This window comes from Panthera pardus, unplaced genomic scaffold, assembly GCF_024362965.1.
Source record: "Panthera pardus isolate Hobbes unplaced genomic scaffold, ASM2436296v1 HiC_scaffold_15, whole genome shotgun sequence".
Taxonomy (NCBI): Eukaryota; Metazoa; Chordata; class Mammalia; order Carnivora; family Felidae; genus Panthera; species Panthera pardus.
In genome coordinates this window covers 43,180,581-43,198,838 of record NW_026526710.1, presented here as the reverse complement: position 1 = coordinate 43,198,838, position 18,258 = coordinate 43,180,581, and the positions used below count along the sequence as shown (strand labels likewise).

At 36.2% G+C, this 18,258-nt stretch overlaps 1 protein-coding gene across 1 annotated transcript in view; it reads right to left on the bottom strand.

Annotated features, from left to right (window-relative positions):
- Positions 1–18,258, bottom strand: part of TAF4B (TATA-box binding protein associated factor 4b) — a 124,403-nt gene that overhangs the window by 88,873 nt on the left and 17,272 nt on the right. Inside the window, exons 4-7 of the mRNA XM_019465502.2 lie at positions 15,064–15,228; positions 14,839–14,961; positions 11,506–11,595; positions 7,123–7,737 (exon numbers count right to left, since the gene is read on the bottom strand). Of these exons, the coding sequence (XP_019321047.1) occupies positions 7,123–7,737; positions 11,506–11,595; positions 14,839–14,961; positions 15,064–15,228 (993 nt within the window). The remainder of the gene's footprint in view (positions 1–7,122; positions 7,738–11,505; positions 11,596–14,838; positions 14,962–15,063; positions 15,229–18,258) is intronic.

The following is an 18,258-nucleotide window of genomic DNA, read 5'->3' as shown; positions in this document are numbered from 1 at the left end:
CCTGCTTCGCATCCTCTGTCTCCCTCTCTCTCTGCCCCTCCCCTGCTTGCTCTCTCTCTCTAAAATAAAAAAACATTTTAAAAAATGTGCTCAAATGAATTCTTAATTATACCACCAGCTTTTATAGGAATCTGTAAATGCTGCTTAAAATTGAGAACCTATAGGGGTGACCGGGTGGCTCAGTCAGTTGAGCGTCCGACTTCGGCTCATGTCATGATCTTGCAGGTCGTGAGTTTGAGCCCTGTGCCAGGCTCTGTGCTGAGAGCTCAGAGCCTGGAGCCTGCTTCAGATTCTGTGTTTTCCTTTTTCTCTGCTCCTCACCCACTCATGCTCTCTCTCTCTCTCAATAATGAACATTAAAAAAAAAGTGAGAACCTATAAATTTTTGTTAAATTTTAAATGTGCTTATTGTAAGATTTGATTCATATGAAATTCTAGAACAAGCAAAAGTAATCTGTGGGAGAAAATTATCAAAAGAGTTGTTGCTTCTGGGGATGTTGGGGTGGGGACTGAGAAGGAACACAAGGGTACTTCAAGATGATGTTAACATACTATAACTTGGTAGGGGATCTGAGTTACACAGAAGTATACACTAACTGCCAGAACTTATCCAATGGTACATTTAAAATTTGTGTACATCACTGTATGTAGATTTTAGCTAAAAAGAAAAAGAACAGGAAATACTGAACTGTAGTTAATAATATGCATGTTTAACTATTTAGGAAGAAGTCTTTGAAACCATCAAATAAGATGATTGAAGGCTGGATAAATACATGATAAATCAAGTATAGTAATTATAAACAGAATCTGGGTGGTTGCTATACAGGTGTTCACTATGAACTTCAACACTGCTATGTTTCAAAATTTCCATAATAAAACATTTTCTTTGATAAAGCAAACATAAGATGACCTAATACTGTAAACACTGTTTCTAAATAGTTTATTGTCCATCAATTCTAATGTATCCTTGCCAATTAAAAGAAAAAAAAAAAACTCAAGTAAATTTAAATGAACTAGCATTAATCAATCTATATACTATTATATAAACTCTGATTAAATATGGCATGTGGAGAATCTTCTATGCAACCCTAAATACACATGGTAAATAAAGGTACCTTACTTGAATTCAATTTCTTTCTTCACCAAAACTTTCCTCAGTCCCATTTAAGTGGGACTACAACCATCAACTGGAATTCTACCTCTCTTCTCACACTTAACAGAATGCAAAAAAAGAAAGAAAAAAATAAAACTGCTTAAATCTGGATCCTTAGGTCAGTCCAATATGAAACGGAGAGTGAACTACCTGAGCCAATAAAACAATTAATGATCCTTGTTTTGTTTTTTTTTCCTACTCAATTTTTACTTTAACTTCTCTAATAAATATAGTGGCCACCAGCATACTCAGAAACTAAAATTTATACCCTTGAAAACACTTCTCCATGTCCAGTGAAAACTGAAGTCAGAGACAGTCAGCAGAGTTACATCTCATATAGTATTTCATATAAAGATATATTTGTTTAAAATTCTTTAATGGGTCCCTTACTTCAAAATAATTAGGTACCAGAGGAAAATACAATGCAACAAGAATAAATCTTTTCTAATATTCTAGATCAATTTGTTTTAAGAAATCAGCTTTACTTCAATGGAATGAAATGGAAAATTACCACATTTAATAATGTACTAGTACTTGTTTTCATCTGATATCCACAAAACCGTAATATTTGGAGAATGACTGTTGGACATACTTGGCCACTTATTTATCAAATGCCTACAATTCTGTTAAGGAAGAAATGCAGATAAAAGAGTCATATGTATGTATGTATATATATATATATATATATATACATACATACATACATATACACACACACACACACACACACACACACACACACACACACACATATATACATATTTTCTACAGAGAGAGAGAGAGAAAGCGCACGCACATGCCCATGTGCAAGCAAGGGAAAGGGGGCAGAGGGAGAGAGGGAGGGAATGAGGGAGGGAGAGAGAACCTTAAGGAGGCTCCATGACACAGAGCTCAATTCCATAAGCCTGGGATCAGGACCTGAACCAAAATCCAGAGTCAGACACTCAACAGACTGAGCCACCCCAGGTGCTCGGGGAAATATATATTTGAAATAAGAAAAATATCCAAGATAATATAAAAGCTTCCTGCCCTATCTCCAAGTATAAACTGTTTTTAAAGATATTGAACTAACAACATATAATACAATATTACTACTAAGAGTGGTAACATTCAGTTTGCTCTCTAAAATTATCAGCATTTTTCTTTTCCCTAAAAATACAGACCAGGAATTTTGAATTAACTTTCTCATTCGTGAATTTTATTCATACATGTTGTGGACTTTAGAGACTTATTGTTTAATTTTTATATGGTAAAATTAGTTATTAAAATATATCAAATTTAATTTTTAAAATGACCAAACTGAAATTAAAATTTAGTTCTCTATTAAATTACCTTTTGTTAATTAAGTTTAAATTTAATTTAAATTATACTTTAAATTAAATTTAGCTTTTGCTCAATTATGAGTAAAACAGTTTTTTCACAAATATCCTAAGAAAACTGTTTAAGTGCTGAAACTTCTGAAAGCTTCTACTTATTACCTATCCATCATCAGTAGACTATACTACATATCATCCACTCTCTTTCACTAACTTTAAAGGTAAAAACGTTAAGCTTAACATTTAGAGTGTGTAACATCATATAACACCTGCTATGCTAGAATTAATAGATAATAACATTAACATTTATAAAAACTAGATTCTCAGATGAAATCAAAAGAACTACTGATTAGGTCCACATTTCAATAATTCAAGCATTTGAGGACTAAAATATACAAAGCAATGAACTACTGGCACAAAATGAAAAACTTTCATCTACGGAAGCTGTGAACAAGTCAATTCTTCTGATGAGAACTTTAAGCAGATCCCCAGAGGTTAACATACAATAATCAATGAGATAGAAAAGACAACATGTAGTAATAAATCTAAATTTAAAAAAAAATGGGGAAGGGCCTCTTTAATCTGGAATAAAAATGTATAATTTCATAAAGCAATAATTCTATAAAATTTAAACCCTGCAATGGGAGATTAAGAGGATTCTTATAGCTCAAAAGCATGGATATAGAAAACATCTAGAAAGCAGGAAACCTATACAATTTCCAGAAAAATTAGTAGAAATGCTAGAAACAGATAAAGTATAAAGAAGGAATTTTAAAATTCACGATCAATTATTAAAGGGAATAAACAAATTTAAAAACTAACATTGAACAGTAATACTTGCATTCAGCTCATTTTTAATTTTTTTAACGTTTATTTATATATTTTTAAAATTTCTTTTGATGTTTTATTAATTTTTGAGAGAGAGAGTGCAAACAGAGGAGGAGCAGACAGAGAGGGAGACACAAATTCCAAAGCAGGCTCCAGGCTCTGAGATATTAGTACAGAACCTGACATGGGACTCAAACTCACGAACCATGAGATCATGACCTGAGCCAGTGTCGGACGCTTAACCGACTGAGCCACCCAGACGCCCCTAATGTTTATTATTTTTGAGAGAAAGAGAAAGAGACAGAGCATGAGCATGAATATGAGAAGAGGAGGGGCAGAGAGAGAGAGACACAGAATCTGAAGAAGGCTCCAGGCTCTGCACAGTGAGCACAGAGCCTCAAGCAGGGCTCAAACTCACAAACTGTGAGATCATGACCCAAGGTGAAGTCTGATGCCTAACAAACTGAGCCACCCAGGTGCCCCATTCTTCAGCTCATTTTTAGAGACTACATCCTGAGTTGCCCAGACCACAGATTTGATCCAGTATGGCAATTCTCATATCTCAAATTATTATTTGCCATCTTTCTTTAAAAGCTGCACTGAATACTTTCTTATGTTTCTAGCATCCTATTTTCCTTCTCACCTATCTGGGATTAAATTGGACAATGGTTTAAAATGGGCTCACCTAATACTAATAAACACTTTAGTAAATATTAATTTTCCACATTAATTTGAAAAAATATCCTAGTTCAGTCCTCTCTGTGGCATTACCATACAGAATGGCTTATCTTGTTTTGTGCCCCAGGTAAAAATGTGTTACAAAACAGATTACAATGCATCTTCAGTGTCTATTGCTCTAGTGTTTGTCATTTTTAAATATGAAGGTATGAATACTGACATCAAATGTGTTGAGTAAAATTAAAACAAAGGCCAAACGGGGTGCCTGGCTGGCTCAGTAGGTAGAGCATGCAACTCTCAATCTCAGGGTCCTGAGTTTAAGCCCCACCATTGGGCATGGAGCCTACTTAAAAAAAAAAAAAAAAAAAAAAAAAAAAAAATGTAAACAAACAAAGGCTAAACAAGAAAGCAGAATTCACAAGGAAAATTAAAATACTCCACATTATACAAATGAAAGTAGTAAGTCAAAAAACCCCTAACATTTACCATTGGATTCATTCATTCTTTTTCTCTTTCTTTCTTAGATTTTATTGTTAAGTAATCTCTGTATCCAACGTGGGGCTCCAACTCACAACCCTGAGATCCAGAGCTGCATACTCGAAGTACTGGGCTAGCCAGGCACCATCCACTGGATTTTCTGTTACATTTTTTCTTTACTGAAATTGTTCCTAATGTATAACAAGTCAAACCTACAAAACATAAATGCTATCAAGATATTATTACCACATAGCTTTTCTGTTTCAGGACACTCTAGAAACTTAATAGTTCTTGTCATGAGTACCATACTCTAATGGGAAAGACACTAGGTTCTAGTCTGAGATCCAATACTTGTTGAGTGCCAGTGGATGGGTCACTTAATGTTTCCAGAGTCTTAGTTTTCTCACTGCCTTTTCTTTATCACAAAATTATTTTAAAACCCATAGTTAATACATGACATGCTTTTAAAATTCTACATAGCTATAAAGTATTATTTCACTTCAGGAACTAATAATAGTATAAATGTTCAATAAAGATTAGCACTGATTCAAGAATCACTTATGACCTGTAAAGAGGATTTCAATTCTGTTCAGTGCTCCCAAAAAACAGGCCTTTCCTTGAGGCAATTACTCTGTTTCAGTGGTTCCCAAAGCTGGCTGCTCAGACTGATATTTAAGAATCACTGCTTCTAAAAAGGTTTCAAGTCTGAGATTAAATTCAGACAACCCAAGAGAAACCCTGCAAGGCAGGCACATTTCTGTATTTGAAAATCAGACCCTGAGTGGGAAGGGATGAAAAAAAGATTAGCACCCAGGAAATGGCTATTACTTCCTACCTACTCAGGAGTTTGATTGTCCATATTGATCTTCCTTCTTTCATCTTAAACCCATTGCTACCTTCTGCCTCAAAGATAATCATCCACAGATACTAACCTCTGCTCCTGATCACACAAACAAGGCTAGTAAGTCTACTTGGATTTTATTATTCCCAGAAGCAGAATAAAAACTAAAACAAAGAGATTCAACACACAGCCTTTAACAAAAAGATTTATAAAAGAAAACAAGGGCAATTACCAAAACTATACTAGAACAGCTAGTGTAACAGGTGTTAGTTACAGTATAAGGTAAGCAAAAAGAAAAATAATTTTTATTTTACTTATTATTTTTTTAATGTTTATTTTAGAAAGAGAGAGACACAAAGAGCATGAATGGGGGAGGGGCAGAGAGAGAGGGAGACACACAATCTGAAACAGGATCCAGGCTCTGAGCTGTCAGCACAGAGCCCAATGTGGGGCTCAAACTCACAAGCCTTGAGATCACAACCTGAGCCGAAGTCAGACGCTCAACCGACTGAGCCATCCAGGCACCCCAAGAAATGTGATTCTTAACTCACCATGTACTATCTCCCACAGGTTATTAATAATACTCTCACCACCTGTCTTGAATCAACTAAAATGTTCTAAACACTGAAAATAAGGGGAAGCCCCATGAAAATGAGCCAGGAAGCCAAAAGGGGAACCTCTCACACCCTACAACTAGTCATCAGCTGCAGACCCCAACACAAAGAGAGGTACCTTGCATTCTGAACAGGAAGAAACCTATCCTTTACTACGACTGCAGGAGGAAGAAAGATTTTCATCTTGCCCAGCAACAGCCCAGCTGATGAGAGAGAGACTGTCACAACTCCGCCAAGGAGAAGCTACTACACATCGAACTGTGTTTACTCCAAAGGACTTTTGATTATAACAGCCTTTTCCAACTTCCTCCTTTCCTCTATACAAGGCCATTCTCTTCTGCTCTCTAGATGTGCCTGTGATTTTGCCATAGCTTGCTTGTCATGAATCTAATGCTCTGCTATTCCCAAATAGCAGTTTATTACCAATAAACTGGTAAAATAACTGACAGTTTTATTTCTAAGTGTTAACAGCGCTAATTGATAAATAGCTAAGGTTTCTTTCATCCAAGAACCTCCCAACCTACCAAGTTTAGGAAAAAACACAGCTTCATACTCATCTATTCCCCTCACTGTTTCCCTCCCCTCTTAGCATATTTTTCTTGAGAACTGTTACCATAACATTACCTCTGTAATAACCTTGTCAAAAAGATTTAGTCTGAATCTTAACTTGAGGAAACAATTAGACATAACAAAGGACATTCTGCAAAACAACTAGCCTGGGCACTTAAACTATTACAAGATAATGAGCAACCATGAAAGGCTGGGGAGCTGTTCTGGATTAAAGGAGCCTAAAGAGAAAAGACAGGTGAATGTAACAGGCAGTTCTCTATCAGAAAAAAAGTAGCTGTAAAGGACACTGTTGGCACAACTAGGAAAATAACTGTACCAATACTAACTTTCCACATATGATAATAAGTGTGAGGCCCTTATGTTAGAGAAAAAATCCTTTTCAGTAGGAGATACACAGTACTTAGCTTAGAGGTGCAACATCACGACTTCTGCAATAAGCTCTCAAATGGTTCAGGAAAAAGTTATGTGCGTGTGCTTATGTGTGTGAACAGAGAGAGGAAGAAACTAAACGAATATGGCAAAATGTTACCAAGTATTCAAACTCAGTCAAGGATACGCAGGGGCCTGTTTTACTAGCCTTGCCAGCTTTCTGAATGTTTGAAATTTTCAAAAGAAGAAACTGAGGAAGAAATGAACGTTACTCACTAGTTGTTTGACTTTAACTGCCTGTGGAATACCAGCCGGCTGAGAAAGGACGGGGCCTGGTGGTGCAAGTTTTATCTGGACTGGAGCAATGACAGGCTTGTCAGATGTGGTCCCAGCAGAGGTCATGACAGGTTTCACAGACGGAAGACAGACAGCTGCTGCCGAAGGTTCTCCGAAAGTCACCGCAGGGAGAGCCAGCGTGACTGCTGCCCCAGAGACAGCTGGCTTCTCAGGTGGGAGGGAGACTGCTGTGACTGTGTTCTGTATAGATGTCACCAGTGGTTTTGGAGTCTGAAGCAAAACCGTTCCAGCTGCTGTTCCTCCTGGTGCAGCAGGTGGACCCAGAGAATGAAGTGTCACAACTCCTGGTTTTGCTCCCCCTGGGCCAGCAAGTGGATTCAGAGCTGGCACTGACACAGTGCTGGCTGTTGTTGTTCCAGAAACAATGATGGGTTTTTCAGGCTGGATGGAGCAAACTGTTGTTGTCACCACGGGAGAAGTGGCTGCTGTTGTGGTACAGGTAGCAATGACAACCTCACTACAGGTCTGCTGAACACACTGCTGAATAAAGCTCTGGGAGTTGGGCATGAGTTGTCGTAAGGCAATCACACTTTTCTAGAAACGGGAGAAAAAAGAACCTGATTAAATAAATCAACTGCTAGTAAAACTAAAGGATTTAGTACTTCATAGCTTTGTATTTTTCATAGCTTTACAACATAAAACAAATCAAAAGTATATCAGGTGTTTCAGTTGAGGAAATCTGGTATCACTTCATATTCATATCCTGTCAAAATCCAGGATACAGTCAATTTAAAGCCCCAAAGTGCTTTATTTTTCAACAGGAAATTATCTCCCAATATTAAACTTATTTTGTATACCTCAATATCAATTTAGTAAAATAAAAACACTGTGTATACTTGTTTATATTTACCTATACCCCATAATAGATCACTAATAATCTTAGTATCTATAAGTTTGTTTTATAACAATAGAATCTATCAAAAAAAAGGTTTTAGTAAACAACTTTCAAGCTTTGGATAGACAGTCTTAAATCAAAATAAAAGTAATACAAGAAAAAACAAAAATAAAACTAATACAAACAAGGTCAATTTCCTTAATTGAGCTAGAATATTTTCATTTATTTATTTAACTATTTGTCTGTTTATTCATTTGTGTTATTTATTTGAGATAGAATGCGAGTGCATGCATGCGGTGGGGGAAAAGCAGAGGGAGAGGGAGGGAGAGAGTCTTTTGGGGGGATGTGGGGGGGAGAGACGATCTTAAGCAGGCTCCACACTCAGCATGGAGCCCAACTCAGGGCTCAATCTCATGATCTGAGCCAAAATCAAAAGTGGGACACTTAACTGACTGAGCCCCTTAGGTTTCCCAAGCTAGAATATTTTGACAGGATTTTACATTGGTGTCCCTCACACCCTTCTAAAAGAGTAAAGGGTGTTCAAACTAAAAAGTAGAACATTCTTTTTGTCCCTGGGGATTTTGTTTTTAAGAAAGAAAAAAAAAATGGAAAAGGAGGCAAGATAGTAGGTTATCTTTTGGTGAATTCAAGGGCTGTTTGGAAGGTTTCCTTGTTTTGACATTTAAATTCAGTCAGACTGCCTTTATTTAAGAAGCAAATGAGAACCATTGTTCTTCCTTTTCTTATAGTTACTTCCTTTACTTTTTTTTTTTGATTAAAAAGGATTGAAAAGCTCTCTGAAGGTTTTCAAATATGTATGTAAATGGTAACAAAAGAAAGTAAGAAACAATCTCTCATAATCTTTTTCCAAACTTTAAAAACAAGCTGCTTTGGAAACACATGAACAGATGAAGTGATCTGATTAAATTTAAGCTAGAATTCTAACATGAGGGGATCCTGAGAAAAACACAATTGAAAAAAAATGTTAAAATAATGAGACTCAGGGGCATCTGGGTGGCCCAGTCGGTTGAACGTCCGACTTCAGCTCAGGTCACAATCTCACAGTTCGTGACTTGGAGCCCAGCGTCGGGCTCTGTGCTGACAGCTCAGAGCCTGGAGCCTGCTTCAGATTCTGTCTCCCTCTCTCTGCCCCTCCCCCACTCATGCTCTGTCTCTGAAAAATGAATAAACATTAAAAAAATTGTTTTAATAAATTAATTAATGAGACTCAAAGAGATAATAAAAAATATATGTCTAAATTATCTCTTGATCAGCTGGCCAGAGTTAAGTTTAAATGTGGCATCTCTATGCCACATTCAATGTCCAAAAGCTTTCAAAAATGAGAAAAAAATTCTCACAAAAAAAAAAAAAAAAAAAATCACAAAACTTAATAGATGCTTAAAAAACACATAAAGGGATGCCTGGGTGGTTCAGTTGGTTAAGCTTCTGGCCCTTGATTTCAGCTCAGGTCCCAATCTCACCGTTTGTGAGATTGAGTCCCATGCTGGGCTCTGTGCTGACAGCATGGAGCCTTCTTATGGTTCTCTGTCTCCCTCTCTCTCTCTGCCCTTCCCTCTGCTCATGCACACACATGCACATGCTCACACTCTCTCTCTCTCTCAAAAATAAATAAACTTGGGGCGCCTGGGTGGCTCAGTCAGTTGGGCGTCCAACTTCGGCTCAGGTCATGATTTCGCGGTCCGTGAGCGGTCCGTGAGTTCGAGCCCTGCCTCGGGCTGTGTGCTGACAGCTCAGAGCCTGGAGCCTGTTTCAGATTCTGTGTCTCCCTCTCTCTCTGACCCTCCCCCGTTTGTGCTCTGTCTCTCTCTGAATAAAAAATAAAAAATAAGTGTTAAAAAAAATTTTTTTTTAATAAATAAATAAACTTAAAAAAATACATACAAAGCACAAATACTTCCTAGTGTAACATTTGGCAACTTAATGTTAGTATTATCAAACAAATAGTCAGGTAGAATAAATTCTGGACCTGTGAGCTTGATAAAAAAATTAGTCAATTTAAAGTTTTTTTCATCTCCAAAATGGAAACTACTATAAAATCTAGCACCTAGTATTCTCAAAAGACTGATATGAAAATTAAGCGCAAACAATGCAAATTTAAAAAGCATCTAGCATGGGCGCCTGGGTGGCTCAGTCGGTTAAGCCTCTGACTTCGGCTCAGGTCATGATCTCACGGTCCGTGAGTTCGAGCCCCGCGTCGGGCTCTGTGCTGACAGCTCAGAGCCTGGAGCCTACTTTGGATTCTGTGTCTCCCTCTCTCTCTGACCCTCCCCTGTTCATGCTCTGTCTCTCTGTCTCAAAAATAAATATTAAAAATCAAAAAATAAAAATAAAATAAAAAATAAAAATAAAAAGTATCTAGCAAAGCATAGGATACATAATAGAAGCCTACTGATTATCTTCCTTCTCCCCCATGGTGTCTCCAGGGAGTATGAAATACAGATAAATTCAAGAGTTGTCAGTGTCATATAGACACCTATAGCTCACAGAACTTTAGGCATTGAAAGGGACCCAAGGAAGAACTGCCTCTAACTTCTCAATCAAGAAGGTCATCCAAAAAGCAGGGCAGTAGTTATTTGATATTATTAGGTATTTTGCTGAACCTGCAATTTGCCTTTCCCCAAACCAAGTCTCCTTTAGCTAAAACATTCTGTTGCTATAGCCACAATTCATATCACATGATTGGCATCCTCCTAATCAATGTGCTCACCCTTCTAGTGACAGTTTCCACTATTTTAATATCCTTCTGAAGAGGTGCCCCATTTTCCTTCCAACTCTTCTTCTATGAGGCAACCAAAAGGAGCCTTCCACTGTGGCACCTCTTTCATCTCCCTACACAGTTAAGTCAAATTGTCTTCCATTATTTCAAAATTTATGGGATGACTCTGTGGTTCACTATAATCCCAGGTCTTTAATAACTGTATAAATTTCAATTCGATTCCACTTCAGCTTCTGAATATCCCAAAAAAAATAATTTTTATAGTCTCTTGTTATCAAAGTTACTGTTCTACATTAAAATTCTATTTAATTCAACAAATTGTCAAAGGAGTATGCCTAGTAACAGTTTTTAAAAATAACAGCTCTCCCACTAAATTTGGCACGATGAGATTTTTTTTATTTCTAAGACAATATGAGTTATTAGGACAAAGCAGAAGGCCCTATTTTAATGGAAAAGTCAAGATATTTGAGGATATAAGCTTTAACAATATAATCATTAAGTTTTGTTCATGAATGAGGTGTTACTTCTGTTTTCTCAAAGTGTTCCAATCCAAAGAATATGGACTATGAATGTTAACAGATGACAACAGTTGAGAGCCCTCTCCTACGTTGTTAGTATTTTCACATTAAACTGCTGTCATATTGAAATATTCAGGTTTTCAATTATTTTTTAAAAATTATTTTAAATAATCTAATCCAAATAATTTCTTCAAAGTAACAGACAACTTTACCTTAAGAAAAGGAACTAGGTGAGGCTGAGGTGAAGACTTGAGTTCAACATACAGTTGTCTAGTAAATTCTTCTGCTTCAATTTTTGCATCCTGAGGAACAGAAGAAAGAAGAATACTTTTATGTTTACAAATATTTTAAAAGAGAAAAGGTATGTAATTCATGATTGATGTAAGGAGGTAAAAGACCTACCTGTATTCTGAAAACTAGAAGATGTTAATGAAAGAAATTGAAGAGGACACAAAAAAATGGAAACATATACCATGCTCATGGGATTGGAAGAATTAATATTGTTAACATGTTTATACTACCCAAAGCAATCTACAGATTGGATAAAATTCCTATCAAAATACCAACAGCATTTTTCATAGAACTAGAACAAATAATCCTAAAATCTGTGTGGAACCACAAAAGACCCTGAACAGCCAATCTTAAGAAAGAAAAAAGCTGGAGGTTATCACAATCCCAGATTTCAAACTATACTACAAAGCTATAGTAATCCAAACAGTATGGTATTGACACAAAAACAGATGCACAGATCAATGGAATAGAGTAGACAGCCAAGAAATAAGCCTATGTGTATATGGTCAATTAATCTATGACAATGAGGTGAAAATATACAATGGGGAAAAGACAGTCTCTTTAATAGTGTCGCGAAAACTGGACAGCTACATACAAAAGAATGAAACTGGACCATTTTGTTAAACCATATACAAAAATAAATTCAAAATGGATTAAAGACCTAAATGTGAGACCTAGAACCATAAAACTCCAGAAGAAAACACAGGCAGTAAACTCTTGGACATCAGCCTTAGCAATATTTTTCTGTATATGTCTTCTCAGGCAAAGGAAATAAAAGCAAAAATAAACTACTGAGACTATATCAAACTAAAAAGCTTTTGCAGAGCAAAGGAAACCATTAACAAAACAAAAAGGCAACTTCCTGAATAGGGAGAAGATAATGTGCAAATGACATACCTGATAAGGGGTTAATATCCAAAATATATAAAGAATTCATACAACTCAATACCAAAAAAAAAAAAAAAAAAAAAAAAAAAATCTGATTAAAAATAGACAAGAGGACCTAAATAGACATTTTTCCAAAGAAGACTTAGGATGGCAAACAGACATATGAATAGATAGTCAATATCACTAATCATCAGGGAAATGAAAATCAAAAACACAATGAGATATTACCTCACACCAATCAAAATGGCTAATATCAAAAAAACAAGAAGTAATAAGTGTTGGCAAGGATGTGGAGAAAAGGAAACCCTTATGCACTATTGGAAGGAATATAAATTGGTACAGTTGTTATGGAAAACAGTATGAAGATTTCTCAAAAATTTAAAAATTAAAATAACACATGATGCACTTCTGGGTATTTACCCAAAGAAAACAAAAACACTACCCTGAAAAATATATGCACCACTGTGTTTACTGCAGCACTGTTTACAATATCCAAGATATAAAAGCAACCTAAATGTCCATCATTAGACAGATGATTGGATAAAAAAGATGCGGTATATACAATGGAATATTACTCAGCCATAAAACAGAATGAGATCTTGCCACTCACAACATGGATGGACCTAGAGGGTATTATGCTAACTGAAGTAAGTCAGACAGGAGAAAGACAAATACTGTAAGATTTCACTTATATGTGAAATCTAAAAAATAATACAAAGAGAAACAAACTCAAATACAGAGAAGAAACTGGGGAGGAGAAAATAGGCAAAATAGCTGAAGGGACTTAGGAAGGGCAAACTTCCAGTTATAAAATAAGCAAGTCAGAGGGATGGAAAGTACAGCACAGGAAATATAACGAATAATATTGCAATAACTTTCTGGTGACAGATGGTAACCACACTTACTGTGGTAAACATTCTGTAATGTATGTAATTGTCAAATCACTATGCTGTATACTTGAAAATAATATGTCAACTACATTTAAATCAAAAATTAAAAATTTAAGTTAATTTTAATTTTTAAAAATGCTTGAAAGTTAAGTTAAAAATTTGTTTGTAGGACTTACAATTTTAAATATTTAAAATAGTTTTCCCAAGCAGAAAACTAACCGTTTCAAATGTGCTCTATTTCTAACAAATTATAGGTAGCATAAAAAAGAGTAGTAAAGAAGGTATTTTAATATTTATAAAGTATACTTGTTTTCCTGTAATATTTGAAACATAAACATCTTCTGCTAGGAAAAAGTGACCATTTTTATACAAAAAATACACAAAATTCTCATTGTATGGTCAGAGAAACCTGTAGATTTTAGTAGTTCAAAAAATTCAAAATTGTATTTCTCTGTTATATCATCAGCATATTTCTTAAGCATAAAATATGTAATATTTGCTCATTTCCACTTTCATCTGCTTTAATGTATGTAAGCATTTTATCTGAAAGATATAAAAATGAATGACATATAATTTGACAGCTAAAAAATACAGCATCTTGGAACTTGTTAAGTCAAAGATCATCACATTTTGTTTTAAATGTTTACTTATTTATTTTGAGAGAGAGAGACAGAGAGTGCACACAAGTTGGGGAGGGGCAAGAGAGAGAGAGAAGGAGACAAAGAATCCCAAGCAGGCTCCCCACTGTTAGCACAGAGCCCAACATAGAGCTTGATCTCACGAACTGTGAGATCATGACCTGAACTGAAATCAAGAGTTGGACACCCAACTGACCGAGCCACCCAGGCGCCCTAAAGGTCATCACATTTATTACTCTTCTCATTTTAAGAGAAGGAAAGGCAGACTTAAGAAGATTAACTTACTTCCATGGGTTACAAAGTTTGTTGTTTGAACTTACAGACTGGCTTTCTGACATTTGCAATTCTAGTAACAATTTTTTACTTGGCCAAATAGTCAACCTTCTCTCCAAGGTCCTTTTTTAGGTTAAGGCATACAGAAAATAATAAACAATAGATTTACTTGTCTTAGATTTATTATCATTATAAAGCTCTTAAAAAGCAAAAGCAGAAGCACCTGGAGGGTTCAGTTCATTAAACATCTGGCTCTTGACTTTGGCTCAGGTCATGATCTCACAGTTCACGGGTTCGAGTCCCACCTTGAGCTCTGTGGTCTACTTGAGATTCTTTCCCTCCCTCTCTCGATCTCTCTCTCTCTCTCTCTCTCTCTCTCTGTCCCTAACCCCTGCGTAAAGCTTTCTCCCAAAATAAACTTAAAAACAAAACAAAACAAAAAAAACCAAACCATAGCTTGTCAAAAAAATCCATCTAACATAAACCTCACTTAAAGATACATCCCATTTAAAACATGTTCTAAGAATTCTCACGGAATTTTCACGTTTTCATAATACTAACTTACCAAAAGTTGTTCCACCAGTTTCTTCACATTCTGCCCCATTTCTGGGGACTGTGATCCACTACATGCTAATTTTATTAACATGGCAAGGAAGTTCTTACACTTCTTCACATTTTCTAGCATCGCCTAAGTAAAGAAATATACATAAAACACAAATGTTAGCTAAAAACAGAATTCAAGAAAATATGTAAAGAGCTGTACTCACATAAGGTGGAAGTGAGAGCTTACCGGAGAAAGATTTGCCTGAGCAGCTGCTGAGTTCTCTGCTTTGAGACTGGGATCATTTGAGAGGGCAGGTGATGCTCCCAAATTTGAAGGCTTCAGGGTAGTTACAGAATTCAAGGGCTTTCCAGGAGTAACTGTGACAACACTGGCTGTTGGCACAGCCACAGACTGAAATTAAGAGTAGTGTATATTTAGATACATTTACTATAATATATATATCACAGCTGGTGCCTCATTTCACACTTATGAGACTACAAATGGATCTTGACATCTTTGCTTTCATGTTATGTTCTACTAGTGTAAGCCAATGGCACACTGCTGTAAGAGCTCTGGACTTTAACAGATCTGGGTTTCATTCTCATCTACCTACCTACTTTTCATTGACATCTACTGAGTGTTGTCCTCAAGCAAGTAATCCCTTGACTCCTGTCTATAAAAAAATAGACACCTACCTACTCTCCTAGGGTTGTTTGTGAAAAATAGTACCAAGCATATGGTCCTCAAAAAACATTATTAATACTTCTCTAAAAAGAATTTGAAATAGTCTTTATATGAAAATATAGGATTTCCTATTCTATAATTTTCTGCTTAAGTATAAAGTAGAGAGATCTATTGATCATCTTGTATTCAGATAAGCTTTTATTAGACTATTAACATAATAAATATTACAAACTGTGATATCTTACTTTCACAGTGAAAAGAATTTTGGTTATTCTACCCTCTATTGAAATGAGGTGTGATTCTAGCGCCACCTGCAGGATAAAAAGTTTAATACAAGAAATCACAAGTCAGGCAGTTAAAAACTTAGACAACTATATTGAGATAAAGCAACAATCTTATTTTAAAACAAACACTGAAAGTAACAGAACAGGAGTCAAGTTTAGGGGGATCAGAAGACAAGAGTATTTATAATTCATGCAGAAAACTGAACAATGCACCATCACTTTAGTTGGAATACTTGTATACTAAGGCATACAACACAAAAAGTTCAGGTTGCAATGTCCTTCAAGAAAATTCCTTTGGTAACAGTCCCAATAAGTGAATTAAAATGTACACCAAAATTGCCCACTTTAGAAAGACTGGAGCATATATTAGACAAGCATATATTAGAAAAGACAAGGGTAAAAATGGGAAAGAAATTAAAAACCCTGATTAATGATGAAGACTAGAATGAATGATGAAATGTTAAAAAAAAGTTAAATTAAAAATTGCAGCTAAATCTTCAACTTTTATATACCCCTTTGTAAAAAAGAGTGCAGATAAAATCTCATTTGCTGAAAATTAGACAGAGTGTTTATTATTCTTACTGATATTGTAATTCTCAAGGGTTAAAATTTCAAATTGCCCCATCCAAAGCAATAAAGAATAATGCTTAAGAACATAGAGGCTGGAAGAATGAAATCCTGCCATTCTCAATGATGTGGATGCAGCTAGAGAGGATGGATGCTAAGTGAAATAAGTCAGTCAGAGAAAGACAGATACTATTAGATTTCACTCATATGTGGATTTAAGAAACAAAATAGGTGAGCTTATGGGAAGGGAAAAAAAAAAGAGAGAGGGAAGCAAACCACAAGAGACTCAATGGTAGAGAACAAACCGAGGGTTGTTGGAGAGGAGGTGGGTGGGGGGATGAGCTAAATGGGTAATGGTATTAAGGAGGGCACTTGTTGTATTGAGCACTGGGTGTTATATGTAAGTGATGAATCACTAAATTCTACTAAAACAGATATTACACTGTGTTAACTAACTAGAATTTAAATAAAAATTTTGGGGAAAAAATTGCAGCTACGTTAGTAAAATTTTATTAAATATAAGCAGATCTCAAAGGCAACAATAAAAATGAGTCTCCCTCCTATTCCTAGCCTTAGTCTTGCTCTTCAAGGACAACTACTGTGCAGTTTCTCTGAATCTTTTTGGAGACTGTCTAAAAACTTTTCCAGGTCAATATACAATAATGAAATACTCTTCCTTCAGCTGAGTCTATATTCAGTTGAGTCTAGATTTATACTCTGCCCTTAATTCCTTATACTACTTTATTTAAGAACATATAATCTAAAACTTTAGCTGGTAATTATGATTACTTTCCAGGACAATGGGAAGTGTTCATTGGGGAACCTCAGGGTTCCTCTCCCTCATGAAGTAAAATAAGGCTCAATGAAATGTGAGCTCAGAAAAAGCATACTATTTTTTGTGAACAGATGAAGGATTTATGGCATTTCCACTTTCCTTGTCAATGTTTAATGGTCTCTAGTACAAAATCTGTCTTTCATAACTCTTTCTAATATAGTTACTAGCTGTACCTTACCAGATATCTGCACCTTCCATGCCAATTCTAACTCTTAAAAGGCATAGAGAGGTACACAATCCCAGTCTTACTCTACCTACACAATCCCACTGCAGTAATGGATGGACCATCTCAAACTCAATCATAACTTCTGATATTCTCGACCAGCCCATGGTATTTCCATGCTTTGCAAGACTGCACTGGCACTGATTATGATTGTCTGGGGGGGGGGGGGGGGGGGTGGGTGGAGGGGGCATGACCTAAAAGCTGGCATCCTAGTAAAGTATTAGAACAGCCTGCAGAAGGCACAGGTGAAGTGCAAACTCAGAGGCAATACTCAATGATGATCGAATTCCATCCTCCAAGACTAAGTGTACTAACTGTATCAAGAAATCCTTTATGGTACTATGTCTCCAATAGGACAAATACATGAAAATCAAGGAATCAAGGAGTAAAGGGATGAATGGAACCACTTATCACTCCCAAAGACATGCTGGGGGACCATGTGCTTCCCATTTTTGCCCACAGGGGGCACACTTTCACCAGAGGACACAACAAGAGTTCCCATAAACTAGACACCATGACTGCCTCCTGGGCACCTCAGGTTTCTTACGTCCAGGGAACATCAGTAAAGAGCTTATCATGACAGGGGTAAGTGACCTGACATCTGGAATAGGTAGGGTTGCTATCTTACAATGCAGACTGAGAGGAGTATGTGTGGTGAATCCAAGGGATCTGCTTAAGTGCCTGTTGGTATTTCCTTGCCCAATTGTAATGATAAATGGACAAGTACAGCAACTCTTGTCTCAAAAGAGCATAGTGATTAAGACCTCAGATCCCTCAGGGATGAAAATCTGGTCCCACTACCAGTTAAGCTACCAAGACCAGTAGAGTTATTAGTTGAGAATGAAGGG